This window comes from Eptatretus burgeri, chromosome 6 (genome assembly GCF_056783735.1).
Source record: "Eptatretus burgeri isolate ZD-2024b chromosome 6, Ebu_testis_v1, whole genome shotgun sequence".
Taxonomy (NCBI): domain Eukaryota; kingdom Metazoa; phylum Chordata; class Myxini; order Myxiniformes; family Myxinidae; genus Eptatretus; species Eptatretus burgeri.
In genome coordinates this window covers 110226438-110241108 of record NC_140966.1, presented here as the reverse complement: position 1 = coordinate 110241108, position 14671 = coordinate 110226438, and the positions used below count along the sequence as shown (strand labels likewise).

General features: G+C 48.7%; 2 protein-coding genes and 1 long non-coding RNA gene across 8 annotated transcripts in view; 1 reads left to right on the top strand and 2 right to left on the bottom strand.

Annotated features, from left to right (window-relative positions):
• Nucleotides 1-6062, bottom strand: part of HPF1 (histone PARylation factor 1) — a 67504-nt gene extending 61442 nt beyond the window's left edge. For 3 of the 5 annotated variants that reach the window (XR_015059590.1, XM_085886721.1, XM_085886724.1), the window contains exons 1-3: nucleotides 5728-6062; nucleotides 5322-5416; nucleotides 1075-1149 (exon numbers count right to left, since the gene is read on the bottom strand). Coding sequence is in view for 4 of the 5 variants with exons in the window: in XM_085886721.1 (XP_085742847.1) it covers nucleotides 1075-1149; nucleotides 5322-5360 (114 nt within the window). In the remaining variant the exon portion in view is untranslated. Of the gene's footprint in view, nucleotides 1-1074; nucleotides 1150-5321; nucleotides 5417-5593; nucleotides 5614-5689 lie in introns of those variants that run through there. The other 2 variants (XM_085886722.1, XM_085886723.1) reach the window with 2 other exon arrangements.
• A 63-nt stretch (nucleotides 6063-6125) lies between these two features.
• LOC147025598 (uncharacterized) lies at nucleotides 6126-14012 on the top strand. Of its 2 annotated transcripts, XR_015059592.1 has the most exons (3): nucleotides 6126-6354; nucleotides 6766-6856; nucleotides 13510-14012. It is a non-coding gene; the product is annotated as an uncharacterized LOC147025598 (long non-coding RNA). The 2 variants fall into 2 exon arrangements; XR_015059591.1 differs by lacking the exon at nucleotides 6126-6354 and having other exon boundaries at nucleotides 6386-6856.
• A 61-nt stretch (nucleotides 14013-14073) lies between these two features.
• The window catches only part of LOC147025597 (paired mesoderm homeobox protein 2A-like), a 48182-nt gene continuing 47584 nt past the window's right edge, over nucleotides 14074-14671 (bottom strand). The window contains exon 3 of the mRNA XM_085886726.1: nucleotides 14074-14481. Coding sequence (XP_085742852.1) covers nucleotides 14080-14481 — 402 coding nt within the window. The 3' untranslated portion in view covers nucleotides 14074-14079. The remainder of the gene's footprint in view (nucleotides 14482-14671) is intronic.

The following is a 14671-nucleotide window of genomic DNA, read 5'->3' as shown; positions in this document are numbered from 1 at the left end:
GGGTGAGTGGCGAGTGTGGCCGGGCGGGTGGGTGGCGAGTGTGGGCGGGCGGGTGAGGGGCGAGTGTGGCCGGGCGGGTGGTGGCGAGTGTGGCCGGGCGGGTGAGTGCTGAGTGTGGCCGGGCGGGTGAGTGGCGAGTGTGGCCGGGCGGGGGAGTGGCGAGTGTGGCCGGGCGGGTGAGTGGCGAGTGTGGCCGGGCGGGTGAGTGGCGAGTGTGGCCGGGCGGGTGAGTGGCGAGTGTGGCCGGGCGGGTGAGTGGCGAGTGTGGCCGGGCGGGTGAGTGGCGAGTGTGGCCGGGCGGGTGAGTGGCGAGTGTGGCCGGGCGGGTGAGTGGCGAGTGTGGCCGGGCGGGTGAGTGGCGAGTGTGGCCGGGCGGGTGAGTGGCGAGTGTGGCCGGGCGGGTGAGTGGCGAGTGTGGCCGGGCGGGTGAGTGGCGAGTGTGGCCGGGCGGGTGAGTGGCGAGTGTGGCCGGGCGGGTGAGTGGCGAGTGTGGCCGGGCGGGTGAGTGGCGAGTGTGGCCGGGCGGGTGAGTGGCGAGTGTGGCCGGGCGGGTGAGTGGCGAGTGTGGCCGGGCGGGTGAGTGGCGAGTGTGGCCGGGCGGGTGAGTGGCGAGTGTGGCCGGGCGGGTGAGTGGCGAGTGTGGCCGGGCGGGTGAGTGGCGAGTGTGGCCGGGCGGGTGAGTGGCGAGTGTGGCCGGGCGGGTGAGTGGCGAGTGTGGCCGGGCGGGTGAGTGGCGAGTGTGGCCGGGCGGGTGAGTGGCGAGTGTGGCCGGGCGGGTGAGTGGCGAGTGTGGCCGGGCGGGTGAGTGGCGAGTGTGGCCGGGCGGGTGAGTGGCGAGTGTGGCCGGGCGGGTGAGTGGAGAGTGTGGCCGGGCGGGTGAGTGGAGAGTGTGGCCGGGTGGGTGAGTGGCGAGTGTGGCGAGAGTTCCAAAAATGTGAATAACGTGTTGTGGATGTGAGGGATGGAAGTAACCAATTTGTTGGATGGGTGACCAGTGTTTGGGCAAGAATGGCTTGTGGAGTGATGCACGGCTGGACGATGGATGAGTGATGCACAGGTGGGTGTGAGCCTTACGGTCGGCAGTGTTTCATCATCTCTGTTGTCCTCAGCCCGGACACGCTTCTGGTGAGTAGTAATTGGTACCCTGCCCTGGAAAAGCAGAAATACACGCAAATCGATCGCTGTGAATAATACACATCAACAAATGGAACACTAACATTAACCAAGTCAAGGAAGAGGTATTTTATCCAATCATAAGTTTTGAATGCAGTTCCAATAATCGATCACGTTCACATGAATTTATCCAATTAATTTAACTCCTATTCAAATAATACAAACACAAAAACACCTGAGACAACCAGCTTCACATCAATCGCTAAAATTACCAGAACTTTCATCACCTCCACCAACGGAGCAGCTCGGAGGTTATCTTTACACCCCTGTCTGTCTGTCTGTCTGTGAGTAGGATATCTCAAAAAGTTGTGGACGGATTCAGATGAAACTTGGTGGACAGGTTGGGTGTGCAACGAGGACGAATTGATCACACTTCGGTAAAGATCCGAATCCGGTTCTCATGACACGAGAATATTATTAATTTTTGAAGTGATTCTTCACCTTGAAACGTGTGGAACAAGAGCAATAACTACAAGGCGGATCAACAAGTTCGAGGAGTTGGATAAAGGACAAGAACAAGCACATGACACATGTTTCACATCCAAATCCCCATCCTACCTACCAGTGGGGTGCTGTGCTCTGGGAGCGTAGGGTGCACGTGCTGTGGGTGCGCGGGGTGCACGTGCTGTGTGTTTTAGGGGTGCACGTGCCGTGGGAGCATGGGGTGCACGTGCCGTGGGAGGTTTTCGGGGTGCACGTGCTGAGAGCGTGGGGTGTCCGTGCTGTGTGTTTTCTGGGTGCACGTGCTGTGCGTTTTTGGGGTGCACGTGCTATACGTTTATCGGGGTGCATGTGCTGGGGGAGCGTGGGATATCCGTGCTGTGCGTTTTCGGGGTGCATGTGCTGGGGGAGCGTGGGATGTCCGTGCTGTGTGTTTTCGGGGTGCACGTGCTGTGTGTTTTCGGGGTGCCCGTGCTGTGTGTTTTCGGGGTGCCCGTGCTGTGTGTTTTCGGGGTGCCCGTGCTGTGTGTTTTCGGGGTGCACGTGCTGTGTGTTTTCGGGGTGCACGTGCTGTGTGTTTTCGGGGTTCCACCATGCCTGTGTGTTTTCGGGGTGCCCGTGCTGTGTGTTTTCGGGGTGCCACCATGCCTGTGTGTTTTCGGGGTGCCCGTGCTGTGTGTTTTCGAGGTGCCCGTGCTGTGTGTTTTCGGGGTGCCCGTGCTGTGTGTTTTCGGGGTGCCACCATGCCTGTGTGTTTTCGGGGTGCCCGTGCTGTGTGTTTTCTGGGTGCCCGTGCTGTGTGTTTTCTGGGTGCCCGTGCTGTGTGTTTTCGGGGTGCCCGTGCTGTGTGTTTTTGGGGTGCCCGTGCTGTGTGTTTTTGGGGTGCCCGTGCTGTGCGTTTTCGGGGTGCCCGTGCTGTGTGTTTTCGGGGTGCACGTGCTGTGTGTTTTCGGGGTGCACGTGCTGTGTGTTTTTGGGGTGCCCGTGCTGTGTGTTTTCGGGGTGCACGTGCTGTGTGTTTTCGGGGTGCCCGTGCTGTGTTTGAGGTGCCCGTGCTGTGTGTTTTCGGGGTGCACGTGCTGTGTGTTTTCGGGGTGCCACCATGCCTGTGTGTTTTCGGGGTGCCCGTGCTGTGTGTTTTTGAGGTGCCCGTGCTGTGTGTTTTCTGGGTGCCCGTGCTGTGTGTTTTCGGGGTGCCCGTGCTGTGTGTTTTCGGGGTGCCCGTGCTGTGTGTTTTCGGGGTGCCCGTGCTGTGTGTTTTCGGGGTGCCCGTGCTGTGTGTTTTCGGGGTGCACGTGCTGTGTGTTTTCGGGGTGCACGTGCTGTGTGTTTTCGGGGTGCCCGTGCTGTGTGTTTTCGGGGTGCCCGTGCTGTGTGTTTTCGGGGTGCACGTGCTGTGTGTTTTCGGGGTGCACGTGCTGTGTGTTTTCGGGGTGCCCGTGCTGTGTGTTTTCGGGGTGCCCGTGCTGTGTGTTTTCGGGGTGCCCGTGCTGTGTGTTTTCGGGGTGCCCGTGCTGTGTGTTTTTGGGGTGCCCGTGCTGTGTGTTTTCGGGGTGCCCGTGCTGTGTGTTTTCGGGGTGCCCGTGCTGTGTGTTTTCGGGGTGCCCGTGCTGTGTGTTTTCGGGGTGCACGTGCTGTGTGTTTTCGGGGTGCCCGTGCTGTGTGTTTTCGGGGTGCCCGTGCTGTGTGTTTTCGGGGTGCCCGTGCTGTGTGTTTTCGGGGTGCCCGTGCTGTGTGTTTTCGGGGTGCACGTGCTGTGTGTTTTCGGGGTGCCCGTGCTGTGTTTTCGAGGTGCCCGTGCTGTGTGTTTTCGGGGTGCACGTGCTGTGTGTTTTTGGGGTGCCACCATGCCTGTGTGTTTTCGGGGTGCCCGTGCTGTGTGTTTTTGAGGTGCCCGTGCTGTGTGTTTTCTGGGTGCCCGTGCTGTGTGTTTTCGGGGTGCCCGTGCTGTGTGTTTTCGGGGTGCCCGTGCTGTGTGTTTTCGGGGTGCACGTGCTGTGTGTTTTCGGGGTGCACGTGCTGTGTGTTTTCGGGGTGCCCGTGCTGTGTGTTTTCGGGGTGCCCGTGCTGTGTGTTTTCGGGGTGCACGTGCTGTGTGTTTCGGGGTGCACGTGCTGTGTGTTTCGGGGTGCCCGTGCTGTGTGTTTCCGGGTGCACGTGCTGTGTGTTTTCGGGGTGCCCGTGCTGTGTGTTTTCGGGGTGCCCGTGCTGTGTGTTTTCGGGGTGCCCGTGCTGTGTGTTTTCGGGGTGCCCGTGCTGTGTGTTTTCGGGGTGCCCGTGCTGTGTGTTTTCGGGGTGCCCGTGCTGTGTGTTTTCGGGGTGCACGTGCTGTGTGTTTTCGGGGTGCCCGTGCTGTGTTTTCGAGGTGCCCGTGCTGTGTGTTTTCGGGGTGCACGTGCTGTGTGTTTTCGGGGTGCCACCATGCCTGTGTTTTCGGGGTGCCCGTGCTGTGTGTTTTTGAGGTGCCCGTGCTGTGTGTTTTCTGGGTGCCCGTGCTGTGTGTTTTCGGGGTGCCCGTGCTGTGTGTTTTCGGGGTGCCCGTGCTGTGTGTTTTCGGGGTGCCCGTGCTGTGTGTTTTCGGGGTGCCCGTGCTGTGTGTTTTCTGGGTGCCCGTGCTGTGTGTTTTCGGGGTGCCCGTGCTGTGTGTTTTCGGGGTGCACGTGCTGTGTGTTTTCGGGGTGCCCGTGCTGTGTGTTTTCGGGGTGCCCGTGCTGTGTGTTTTCGGGGTGCACGTGCTGTGTGTTTTCGGGGTGCCCGTGCTGTGTTTTCGAGGTGCCCGTGCTGTGTGTTTTCGGGGTGCACGTGCTGTGTGTTTTCGGGGTGCCACCATGCCTGTGTGTTTTCGGGGTGCCCGTGCTGTGTGTTTTTTGGGTGCCCGTGCTGTGTGTTTTCTGGGTGCCCGTGCTGTGTGTTTTCGGGGTGCCCGTGCTGTGTGTTTTCGGGGTGCCCGTGCTGTGTGTTTTCGGGGTGCCCGTGCTGTGTGTTTTCGGGGTGCCCGTGCTGTGTGTTTTCGGGGTGCCCGTGCTGTGTGTTTTTGGGGTGCCCGTGCTGTGTGTTTTCTGGGTGCCCGTGCTGTGTGTTTTCGGGGTGCCCGTGCTGTGTGTTTTCGGGGTGCCCGTGCTGTGTGTTTTCGGGGTGCCCGTGCTGTGTGTTTTTGAGGTGCCCGTGCTGTGTGTTTTCTGGGTGCCCGTGCTGTGTGTTTTCGGGGTGCCCGTGCTGTGTGTTTTCGGGGTGCACGTGCTGTGTGTTTTCGGGGTGCCCGTGCTGTGTGTTTTCGGGGTGCCCGTGCTGTGTGTTTTCGGGGTGCACGTGCTGTGTGTTTTCGGGGTGCCCGTGCTGTGTTTTCGAGGTGCCCGTGCTGTGTGTTTTCGGGGTGCACGTGCTGTGTGTTTTCGGGGTGCCACCATGCCTGTGTGTTTTCGGGGTGCCCGTGCTGTGTGTTTTTGAGGTGCCCGTGCTGTGTGTTTTCTGGGTGCCCGTGCTGTGTGTTTTCGGGGTGCCCGTGCTGTGTGTTTTCGGGGTGCCCGTGCTGTGTGTTTTCGGGGTGCCCGTGCTGTGTGTTTTCGGGGTGCCCGTGCTGTGTGTTTTCGGGGTGCCCGTGCTGTGTGTTTTCTGGGTGCCCGTGCTGTGTGTTTTTGGGGTGCCCGTGCTGTGTGTTTTCGGGGTACCACCATGCCTGTGTGGTGAACCTCGCCATCGTTACTCACTTGTCCAGTTCGCCGTTTCGCGCGCGTCACCATCTCCATTGTTCACCTCTCGTCAGAATTTCTCCAAATGTTACTCGAGTTTGTAGTTCTCGTTCCTAAAAGCATTTATTCGTGGAACTTACACTCGTCAAACGAAAACACGTAATATATGGATTTATATTTATATAATATGAAGTTTCGTCACCGGGAACATCCGCACATAAACAAGACCAGTAATATGAAAAAAATACACACAAACAAACACGTAAAAACACAATCATTACACTACAAACCACAGCTCGTCAACCATTGACAATAAGAAATGTGATTTAAAAAATGAAAGAAGCAAAAATGATTCATTGACGAAGATTCAGTAAAAGAAGACTTACAGTACGTTCACTGCACTGTATAATATTAAAATTCTTACCGCCGTTTCCCGCTCAAAATGGCTCGCGTTCACCTCCTCTGTTGTGTTCACCTTCTCTCCATTTAACATCTCACTTGCAGGACATTCATGAATTCCCATGAAATCATCCAAATGGTTCACAACTCGGAGTGGCCACAACGTGAAATGGAAAACCACAGTCGAGCTTACTTTACACGATGACACTCCCCAATGTGCGCCGTGGAATATCATTTACTTACTCACATTGTCAAGCTAATCGCACATTGCGACGTGCAATCAATTACAAAGTACAAAACCTGGAGCGTATTGGGTTTTACCCCAGTAAAGGTAAACGCCTCTCCTTCATTCAGGGCGAATGTCCAAGCAAAACACGTTCAGCCATTCTTGTCGAATCGGCTTCAACCATCACACTTTCGGATGACGACCGCGCAAGCTTCGTCACTCCATCAACAGCGATGACACCACGAACATGCCTTGCAATGGCGTTGAGTGAAAACACGTTTTATATGTCGTGGAATAACTTTCGAATTAAAAACATCTCAAGATCGTGCACGACGCTCACATGATGTCCTTTGATTTTTGGGCGTCATTCGAACAATGACGAACACTGCCCTCGTTGAGAAAACAGCGACGTGCAGGGATTTCAGAGTACGTATCCCATAATGCTGTGCGCGCGCGACGCCGTGTACAGCGTAGTGTACAGTGTGTAGTGTACAGTGTGCAATGTACAGTGTGCAATGTACAGTGTGTAGTGTACAGTGTGTAGTGTACAGTGTGCAATGTACAGTGTGTAGTGTACAGTGTGTAGTGTGCAGTGTACAGTGTGTAGCGTACAGTGTGTAGCGTACAGTGTGTAGCGTACAGTGTGTAGCGTACAGTGTGTAGCATACAGTGTGTGGTGTACAGTGTGCAATGTACAGTGATCGTTTCCCTGGTAATGACAGCATCAACAGCTCGACAATCCAGTACGTTCAACTCGTTATTCTGATTTGCTGCTGCGGAAGGTTACACGGATTATTTGGCCTTGTGAGGTCTGTTTACCTTTTCTCGCTTGTTCAGCTTGCCAACCAAGATGGCGCCCAAGCACCACGTGATGCGGACAAAAACCCTTCTTTCGACATCGTACAATCAGATGGAACAGTCTGGAAAGGTGAAGACTTCACAATTCGGATGATTGTGTGTGTGTGTGTGTGTGTGTGTGTGTGTGTGTGTGTGTGTGTGTGTGTGTGTGTGTGTGTGTGTGTGTGTGTGTGTGTGTGTGTGTGTGTGTGTGTGTGTGTGTGTGTGTGTGTGTGTGTGTGTGTGTGTGTGTGTCCTGCACTGTGTTGTATAAACAATCCACGTGCCAACCCAAACCGTTCCTTATCAACCGTTTTGTTGGAGTGTTTCCTTAAGTGCTTGAGCCACTTGAACAGCACTCCACAAACTGATTGGAAATTGAACACACCCCAGGTATCATTAAAAAACACACACACACACACACACACACACAAGGAAATGAGACATGGGTGGTCGCCATTCAGCCCATCACACCTGAACCACACAAATTTATTAACACCACCAATTTATCAACACCACACCAATTTATTAACACAGCACCAATTTATGAACACAGCACCATATTTATTAACATTGTACCAATTTATTAACACAGCACCAATTTATTAACATTGCACCAATTTATTAACACCGCAAAAATTAATCAACACCACACCAATTTATCAACACCACACCAATTCATTAACACAACACTGATTTAGAAACACAACTCTAATTTATTAACAATGCACCAATTTATTAACACCACACCAATTTATTAACACAACACCAATTTATTAACACAACACTAATTTATTAACACCAAACCAATTTATCAACACCACACCAATTTATCAATACCACACCAATTTATCAATACCACACCAATTTATTAACACAACACCAATTTATCAACACCACACCAATTTATTAACACAACACCAATTTATTAACACAACACCAATTTATTAATACAACACTAATTTATAAACACCAAACCAATTTATTAACACCACACCAATTTATTAACACCACACCAATTTATTAACACAACACCAATTTATTAACACAACACCAATTTATTAATACAACACTAATTTATTAACACCATACCAATTTATCAACACCACACCAATTTATTAACACCACACCAATTTATTAACACAACACTATTTTATTAACACCAAACCAATTTATCAACACCACACCAATTTATCAATACCACACCAATTTATTAACACTGCACCAATTTATCAATACCACCCAATTTATCAACACCACACCAATTTATTAATACAACACAAATTTTTTAACACTGCACCAATTCATCAACACTGCACCAATTTATTAACACAACACCAATGAATCAACACCTCACAAATTAATCAATACCACAACAATTTATCAACACCACACCAATTTATTAACACTGCCACCAATTTATCAACACCAAACCAATTTATCAACACCACACCAATTTATTAACACTGTACCAATTTATTAACACCGCACCAATTTATTAACACTGCACCAATTTATTAACACTTCACCAGTTTAGTAACACTACACCAATTTATTAACACAATACCAATTTATCAACACCACACCAATTTATCAATACCACACCAATTTATTTTCACTGCACCAATTTATCAACACCACACAAATTTATGAACACTACACCAATTTATCAACACCACACCAATTTATCAACACCGCACCAATTTATAATCACCACACCAATTTATAAACACCACACCAATTTATCAACACCACACCAATTTATTAACACAACACTAATTTATTCACACCGCACCAATTTATCAACACTGCACCAATTTTTTAACACAATACTTATTTATTAACACAACACTAATTTATTAACACTGCACCAATTTACTAACACCACCAATTTATTAACACTGCACCAATTTACTAACACAGCACCAATTTATTAACACCACACCAATTTATTAACACAACACCAATTTATTAACACCACACCAATTTATTAATACAGCACCAATTTATTAACACCACTCCAATTTATAAACACCACACCAATTTATCAACACCACACCAATTTATTAACACAACACCAATTTATTAACACAACACCAATTTATAAACACAACACTAATTTATTAACACAACACTAATTTATTAACACAGCACCAATTTATTAACACAACTCTAATTTATTAACACAACACCAATTTAATAACACAACACCAATTTATTAACACAACACCAATTTATTAACACAACACTAATTTATTAACACAACACCAATTTATTAACACAACACCAATTTATTAACACAACACTAATTTATTAACACTGCACCAATTTATTAACACCACACCAATTTATTAACACAGCACCAACTTATTAACACAATACTAATTCATCAACACCACACCAATTTATCAACACCACACCAATTTATCAACACCACACCAATTTATGAACACCACACTAATTTATCAACACCACACCAATTTATCAACACTGCACCAATCCCGGGTCACATTGCGAGAGAGTGTGTCGGAGTGGTGCTGAGGTGTCATCCACCAGACGGGGGTCTCCTTGTATTGGGTTAACCTGAGGCGGTCCCTTCGGCTGCGTGCCTGGAATGTCCTATCCTGAGGAGAGGATGATCACCTGTCTCTGTTATCATCTGAGCTCAAGCGTTTGGACATCAGTATTGCAGCACTCTCTGAGGTTCGGAGACCGATTTGCTGCGAGGTAATGACGGGTGGTTACACCTACTATTGGTCTGGTTGCTCTGATGGTAACCATGCCCAAGGAATTGCTGTGGCTGTGTCCAATAAGCTGACTCCAATGATGATTGTGGTAACACCGGTCAACGAGTGTATTATGAGACGAAGGATTTGTCACTCCTTGGGTGTCATTTTCCTGGTCTCTGTATGTGATCTGACTGAGGCGAGTGATCTCACCATGAAGGACGCATTCTCTGCTACGCTCGAGTCTGTGGTTGATCACTGCCGCATGCGAGATACACTTCTCATGTTGGGGGATTTCAATGCATCGACTGGAACTGGAACCCATGGTCCCCATGGTTCTGGAACTGTGAACCAGGATAGCACTAAGTTCCTTCACTTTGCAAGAAGTCATGGACTTAGTTTGGCTGGTTCATGGTTTCAGCGCCCACAAGATAATCGCTGGACTTGGTATTCCAATGCTGGCGGTGTTGCAGAGGCGATTGACCATGTGCTCGTTGATTGTCGCTGGAGGATGATCCAGAACTGTAGGGTCCACTGGAGTGCTCAGTTCCTCAATACTGACCACCGCCTTGTTGTAGCAACTCTGAAGTTGCACCTTAAATCCAGGAGAATGGTACCATCCCAGCCTCGGCTGGATTTTGGCAAGCTCAAGAATGAGAGGGTAGCTGAGGAGTTGGCGAACAGGCTGAGTGGAGATTTGGGGGGTCTGGGTGCTTTGGGGGATCCTGAAAAGTTGTGGAGTGCCTTCAAGACCACCGTCATTCATGTTGCTGGAAGATGTCTTGGAACTCATCGGAGGGCGAAGAAGAATTTTGTCTCTCAAGGGACACTGAATACCATTGACTGCAGTTGCAGGGCCAGGCTGAATGGCAGAGCTGAGCTGTTCAGGGAGCTGAGTCGTAAAATTCTACATGCACTATGAGCCGCTGGGATTACGGGTTTCCTGGGTCATAACTAAGATCTAGGCTTTCAATGACATCTAAGATGCTGCTATCCTGACTGTACCTGTTTGTGGTGAGGATGTTGAGGTTGCAGAGACATTCACTTACCTTGGCAGTGATATTCATGTGTCTGCTGGCTGTGAGCCAGAGATCAACAGACGTCTGGCCTGGGGAGTCATGGATTCACTGGATCATGGGGTGTGGCACTGTCGATACCTGTGTGGGAGGATGAAAGTCCTAGTCTTCAGGTCCTTCTTGCTTCCAGTCTTGCTCTACAGATGTGAGACTTGGACTCTGACCAGGGATCTGAGATGGAGACTTAATTCCTTTGGTACAATGTCTCTTCAGAGAATCCTTGGCTATCTCTGGTCGGACTTTGTGTCCAACGAGCTGTTGCTGAAAAAGACTCAAATGAGATTTGTTACTTGCATAGTCCGTGAGCATCAGCTGTGGCTGTATTGACATGTGGCTCGTTTTCCTGATGCTGATCCTGCTCACCAGATTCTCTCAGCGAGGGAGCCTCGTGAGTGAAGGAGCCAATAGGCCGACCTCTTTCCTCGTGGTTGCAGCAGGTTGATCAACATCTCAAGGAGATGGTAGACCGGTAGAAAATGGATTTCAGACATTATTTTGTCTCCATCTTTACTGTTATTCTGTGCAGAATCATTTTGATGAGACAGTACGAATCGTAATTAAACATCCAGTGCACGTCTGCCTTCCCTTCCTCTCACCTCTTGCTGCCTTGCCTTCCACCCTCCCCTCCTCACTCTCCCTCCCTCCTCGCTCCCACACCCCTCATCACTCCCCCTCCCTCCTCTCTCTTTACCGCTCCACCACCTCACTCTCCCTCCCCCTCTCTTTCTCTCTCCCCACCCCCATTCAGTAGCGAAGTGACGGGTGGTATTTGCTCATCGTCGATAAAGGGCATTGCAGATCTTTTGAGTCTAAAGGGTCTTAAGGCTCTTAGAGATATTTAGGGTCTTCAGAGTCTTAAAGATCTTGCGGGTCTTAATGGTATTTGGGGTCTGAAAGAGTCTTGTGGGTCTCAGCGGTCTTAGGATATTTGGGGTCTTTGGGGTCTCAAAGGTTCTCGTGGGTATTAAAGGTGTTAAAGGCCTCATGGGTCTTTAGGTTTGAAAGGATCTTTGGGTTCTAGAGGGTCTTTGGTGTCTAAACAGTCTTCGGGGTCTTAAAGGTCCTGGGGATATTGGGGGTTTTCGGGTTTTTTTGAGGTTCTTTGGGGTTTTGGGGGTCTTAAGGCTCTTTACGGCTCATTCCTTCACAAAGGAATGTAGTTTATGTACTTTTCATGGAATCCTGTCAAACCGTTAAATTTCGATCAGTTTTCACCTTCCCACTATAAAATGCACGACATTGGTGTTTAAACCAAGTTTGTAGCTTAAACCAATTTTGAGTTAAGCTGTTAGAGAAGAAGTAGAAGTAGAAGTAGAAGTAGAAGTAGAAGTAGAAGTAGAAGAAGTGGGAATTTTTGGGTCCCATTTTTCTTGTTCATCGATGATGTCCCAAAGTTTAATGAGTGTTATTGGATGGGAATTCTCCGAAGATGACTGGAAGGTAATTTAATCTGTTTACAAGTTCTATCTTGGTAGATTTTGTTTTTGAGGATTTGTGTTGTGTTGAGCCAATGGAGTGTCCGGGCCATCCCGACATAAGAAGTCGACCGACTTCTTGATACATACCCTGGGAACATGAAAAAATATAATTAGACCACAGTTTGATCCCTAACTTCAGTTTTCCCCAGCAGTGAGCCCCACCCTTCCTCTTATTCTCCCACTCTTTCCTTTCCTCTCCCTCTTCTCCTCCCCTATGCCCTCTTCCCCTCTGCTCTACCCCTACTACTTTCCCATCTCCCCACCACCATCGACTCAGTTTCATCGCTGGAGATTCCAATGATTTTAAAAGTCTTGGTTTCCACGGTGTCAACCAGAGAATGGTGTGACATGGGACACCAACCCAGAGGGGACTGCAGCACTCCATCGAGCTACAGACGAAAGCCTTGTATGTGGATAGGAGCTCAGGTGTGCCAAGGAAGGACTTCGCATGATGGAGAATGCCAGTCGGTGTCTGGAATTAGAGGCCAACTTTGGAATGTAGCTTACTCAAGAGAGATCATGGCTGAGAGTAAGACCCAAGAGTTTCAGTGACTGAACCACTTCGAGAGGGTTGTTTAGAAAGTAGATACGAGGGTTTGTGGTGTGGTCCTTTTGGAGGGAGGGGGTGAGAGAGTGAGAGTGAGAGACAGAGACAGAGAGAGACACACACAGAGCCAGAGAGAGAGAGGGACAGAGAGAGTGAGAGACAGAAAGGGAGAGAGTGAGAGACAGAGAGACACACACACACACACACACACACAGAAATTTCATGCTGATTGGACAATTGTGGTCATGTGGGCTCCTTTCCAATTCATGAATGATTACACCATGTACCTGTGTAATAATAATAATAATAATAATAATAATAATAATAATAATAATAATAATATTAAATAAGGAGTCACTACGGTAACAAACTAAAAAATCAAAATCAATTTAATTTACATTGAATATACAACACTCATCTGATTATAGCGCTCGTCCCACCACGTCAAACAACTTCTGCATCCAGAGAGATAATCATTGGAAGACAACTCCACCACAAACTCATCCAAACATGTTGATGTCCATCCCTACTAGAGCACTGCATGACTATGTCGGGGACCCTCTGTTGCTCTTCAGCTGGGAGTCTCAACAACGATCTCAAACTGGCTGAAAAATAACTTCATAGCAATTTTGCAGAAACTTTGCAGCTTTTATTTCATGTGAAGGTGAAAATTACATGATATCTTGGATAATAATTAAATTTAGATTACTTAGCAACGTAGACTTATTAAAATGTAACACAGACGGACATACATACATACATACATACATATATTCCTTCTCTGGTGTACATGTATCATTGTATCACCTAAATATTATTTCCCTCCAAAGTCCACTTCCATCATTATGTTAGTCGTGAAAACTTTAACCTTGTTCATTTCACTTTTTCTTCTCAACGTGTACCTGCGTGTCCTGCAGGAGGACATTCCCTTGGAAGTTCCAGAATTTGATGATCCTTCCCATGTGCATCCCATGACGTATCCTCCATCATGACGTGCCGGCCACATTCAACATGACCGTGTCCGGCCTTCCTCCGCCATTGAACAACTCACTCAAATTCAGCGTGTTCATTTACCATGGGCCTTCAAAAGTCGACAATGTGATATGGTAACAGTGCGGAATGCAAGCTCAATTCGATATACAGTAGTTCAAGGTTAGAATCCTGCCAACATACACACAGTTCTCTGTACACCTGTCATACAAAAAACCCCATCCTAATGTTTATTATGATGTCTGGTCTCTGCTACCAATGATACAATGTGATTTTTATGACATAGCCGTCTAAATCGCTGGTTCACAAGAGAATAGTTTTGTTTTGTCATCCCGCATGATCGGTTTATGTGGCTCTTTATTTAACAAAACAAAGAATTGCCATGGTGGGTAATTAAGTCACCATTTAAAATATATTATTTGAGAACTAATCAGATGGTCTTGTTTTGAATCACTGTATGACTGCACAAACACAACCCTAAACATTTTAAGGCATGTTTAGTACATCGAAGACTTTCCATGCTTTCCAATATTGCTGTGCGGACGATGTAGACCAGACAGAACGCCTGCAAATGGACCGATAGAAATTGCCTCACTCCCTGTAGACGGCCCACGACTTCCCACTGCCCAGCTGGGTGCTCCAAGTCCTTTCGTCGTTTCAGGACTTGCCAAAGCTGGACCACAAGACCCAGTTGGACCCGGTGTGACAGAAGGTGCTGGACTTCCCAATGTACCGGCTGTGCTGTCAGGGTCTGCTGGCCGAGATTCAGAAGGGTCTTCATCGGGAATAGATCGCGCTTCGGTTCCGGCTTTCTTGCCGGAGCCTGGTTTAGACCCCGATGCTGAAGCTGCAGCCCGTTCCTGTTTGCGAAACTTGGCACGCCTATTCTGAAACCAAACCTAGAGAAAGGAAAAAATAATAATAATTTTTAAAAAACAGACTTTCACTCCAACATTTTCCCCCAAATGCAAATGGATTTAATGATTTCCATTGCATGCCCATTTCAGCATTTCTCTCCAGTATATTATTGGTTATTTGTATGGTAACACAAATGGAACACCACATCACCCTCAATATTTCATGCACCTT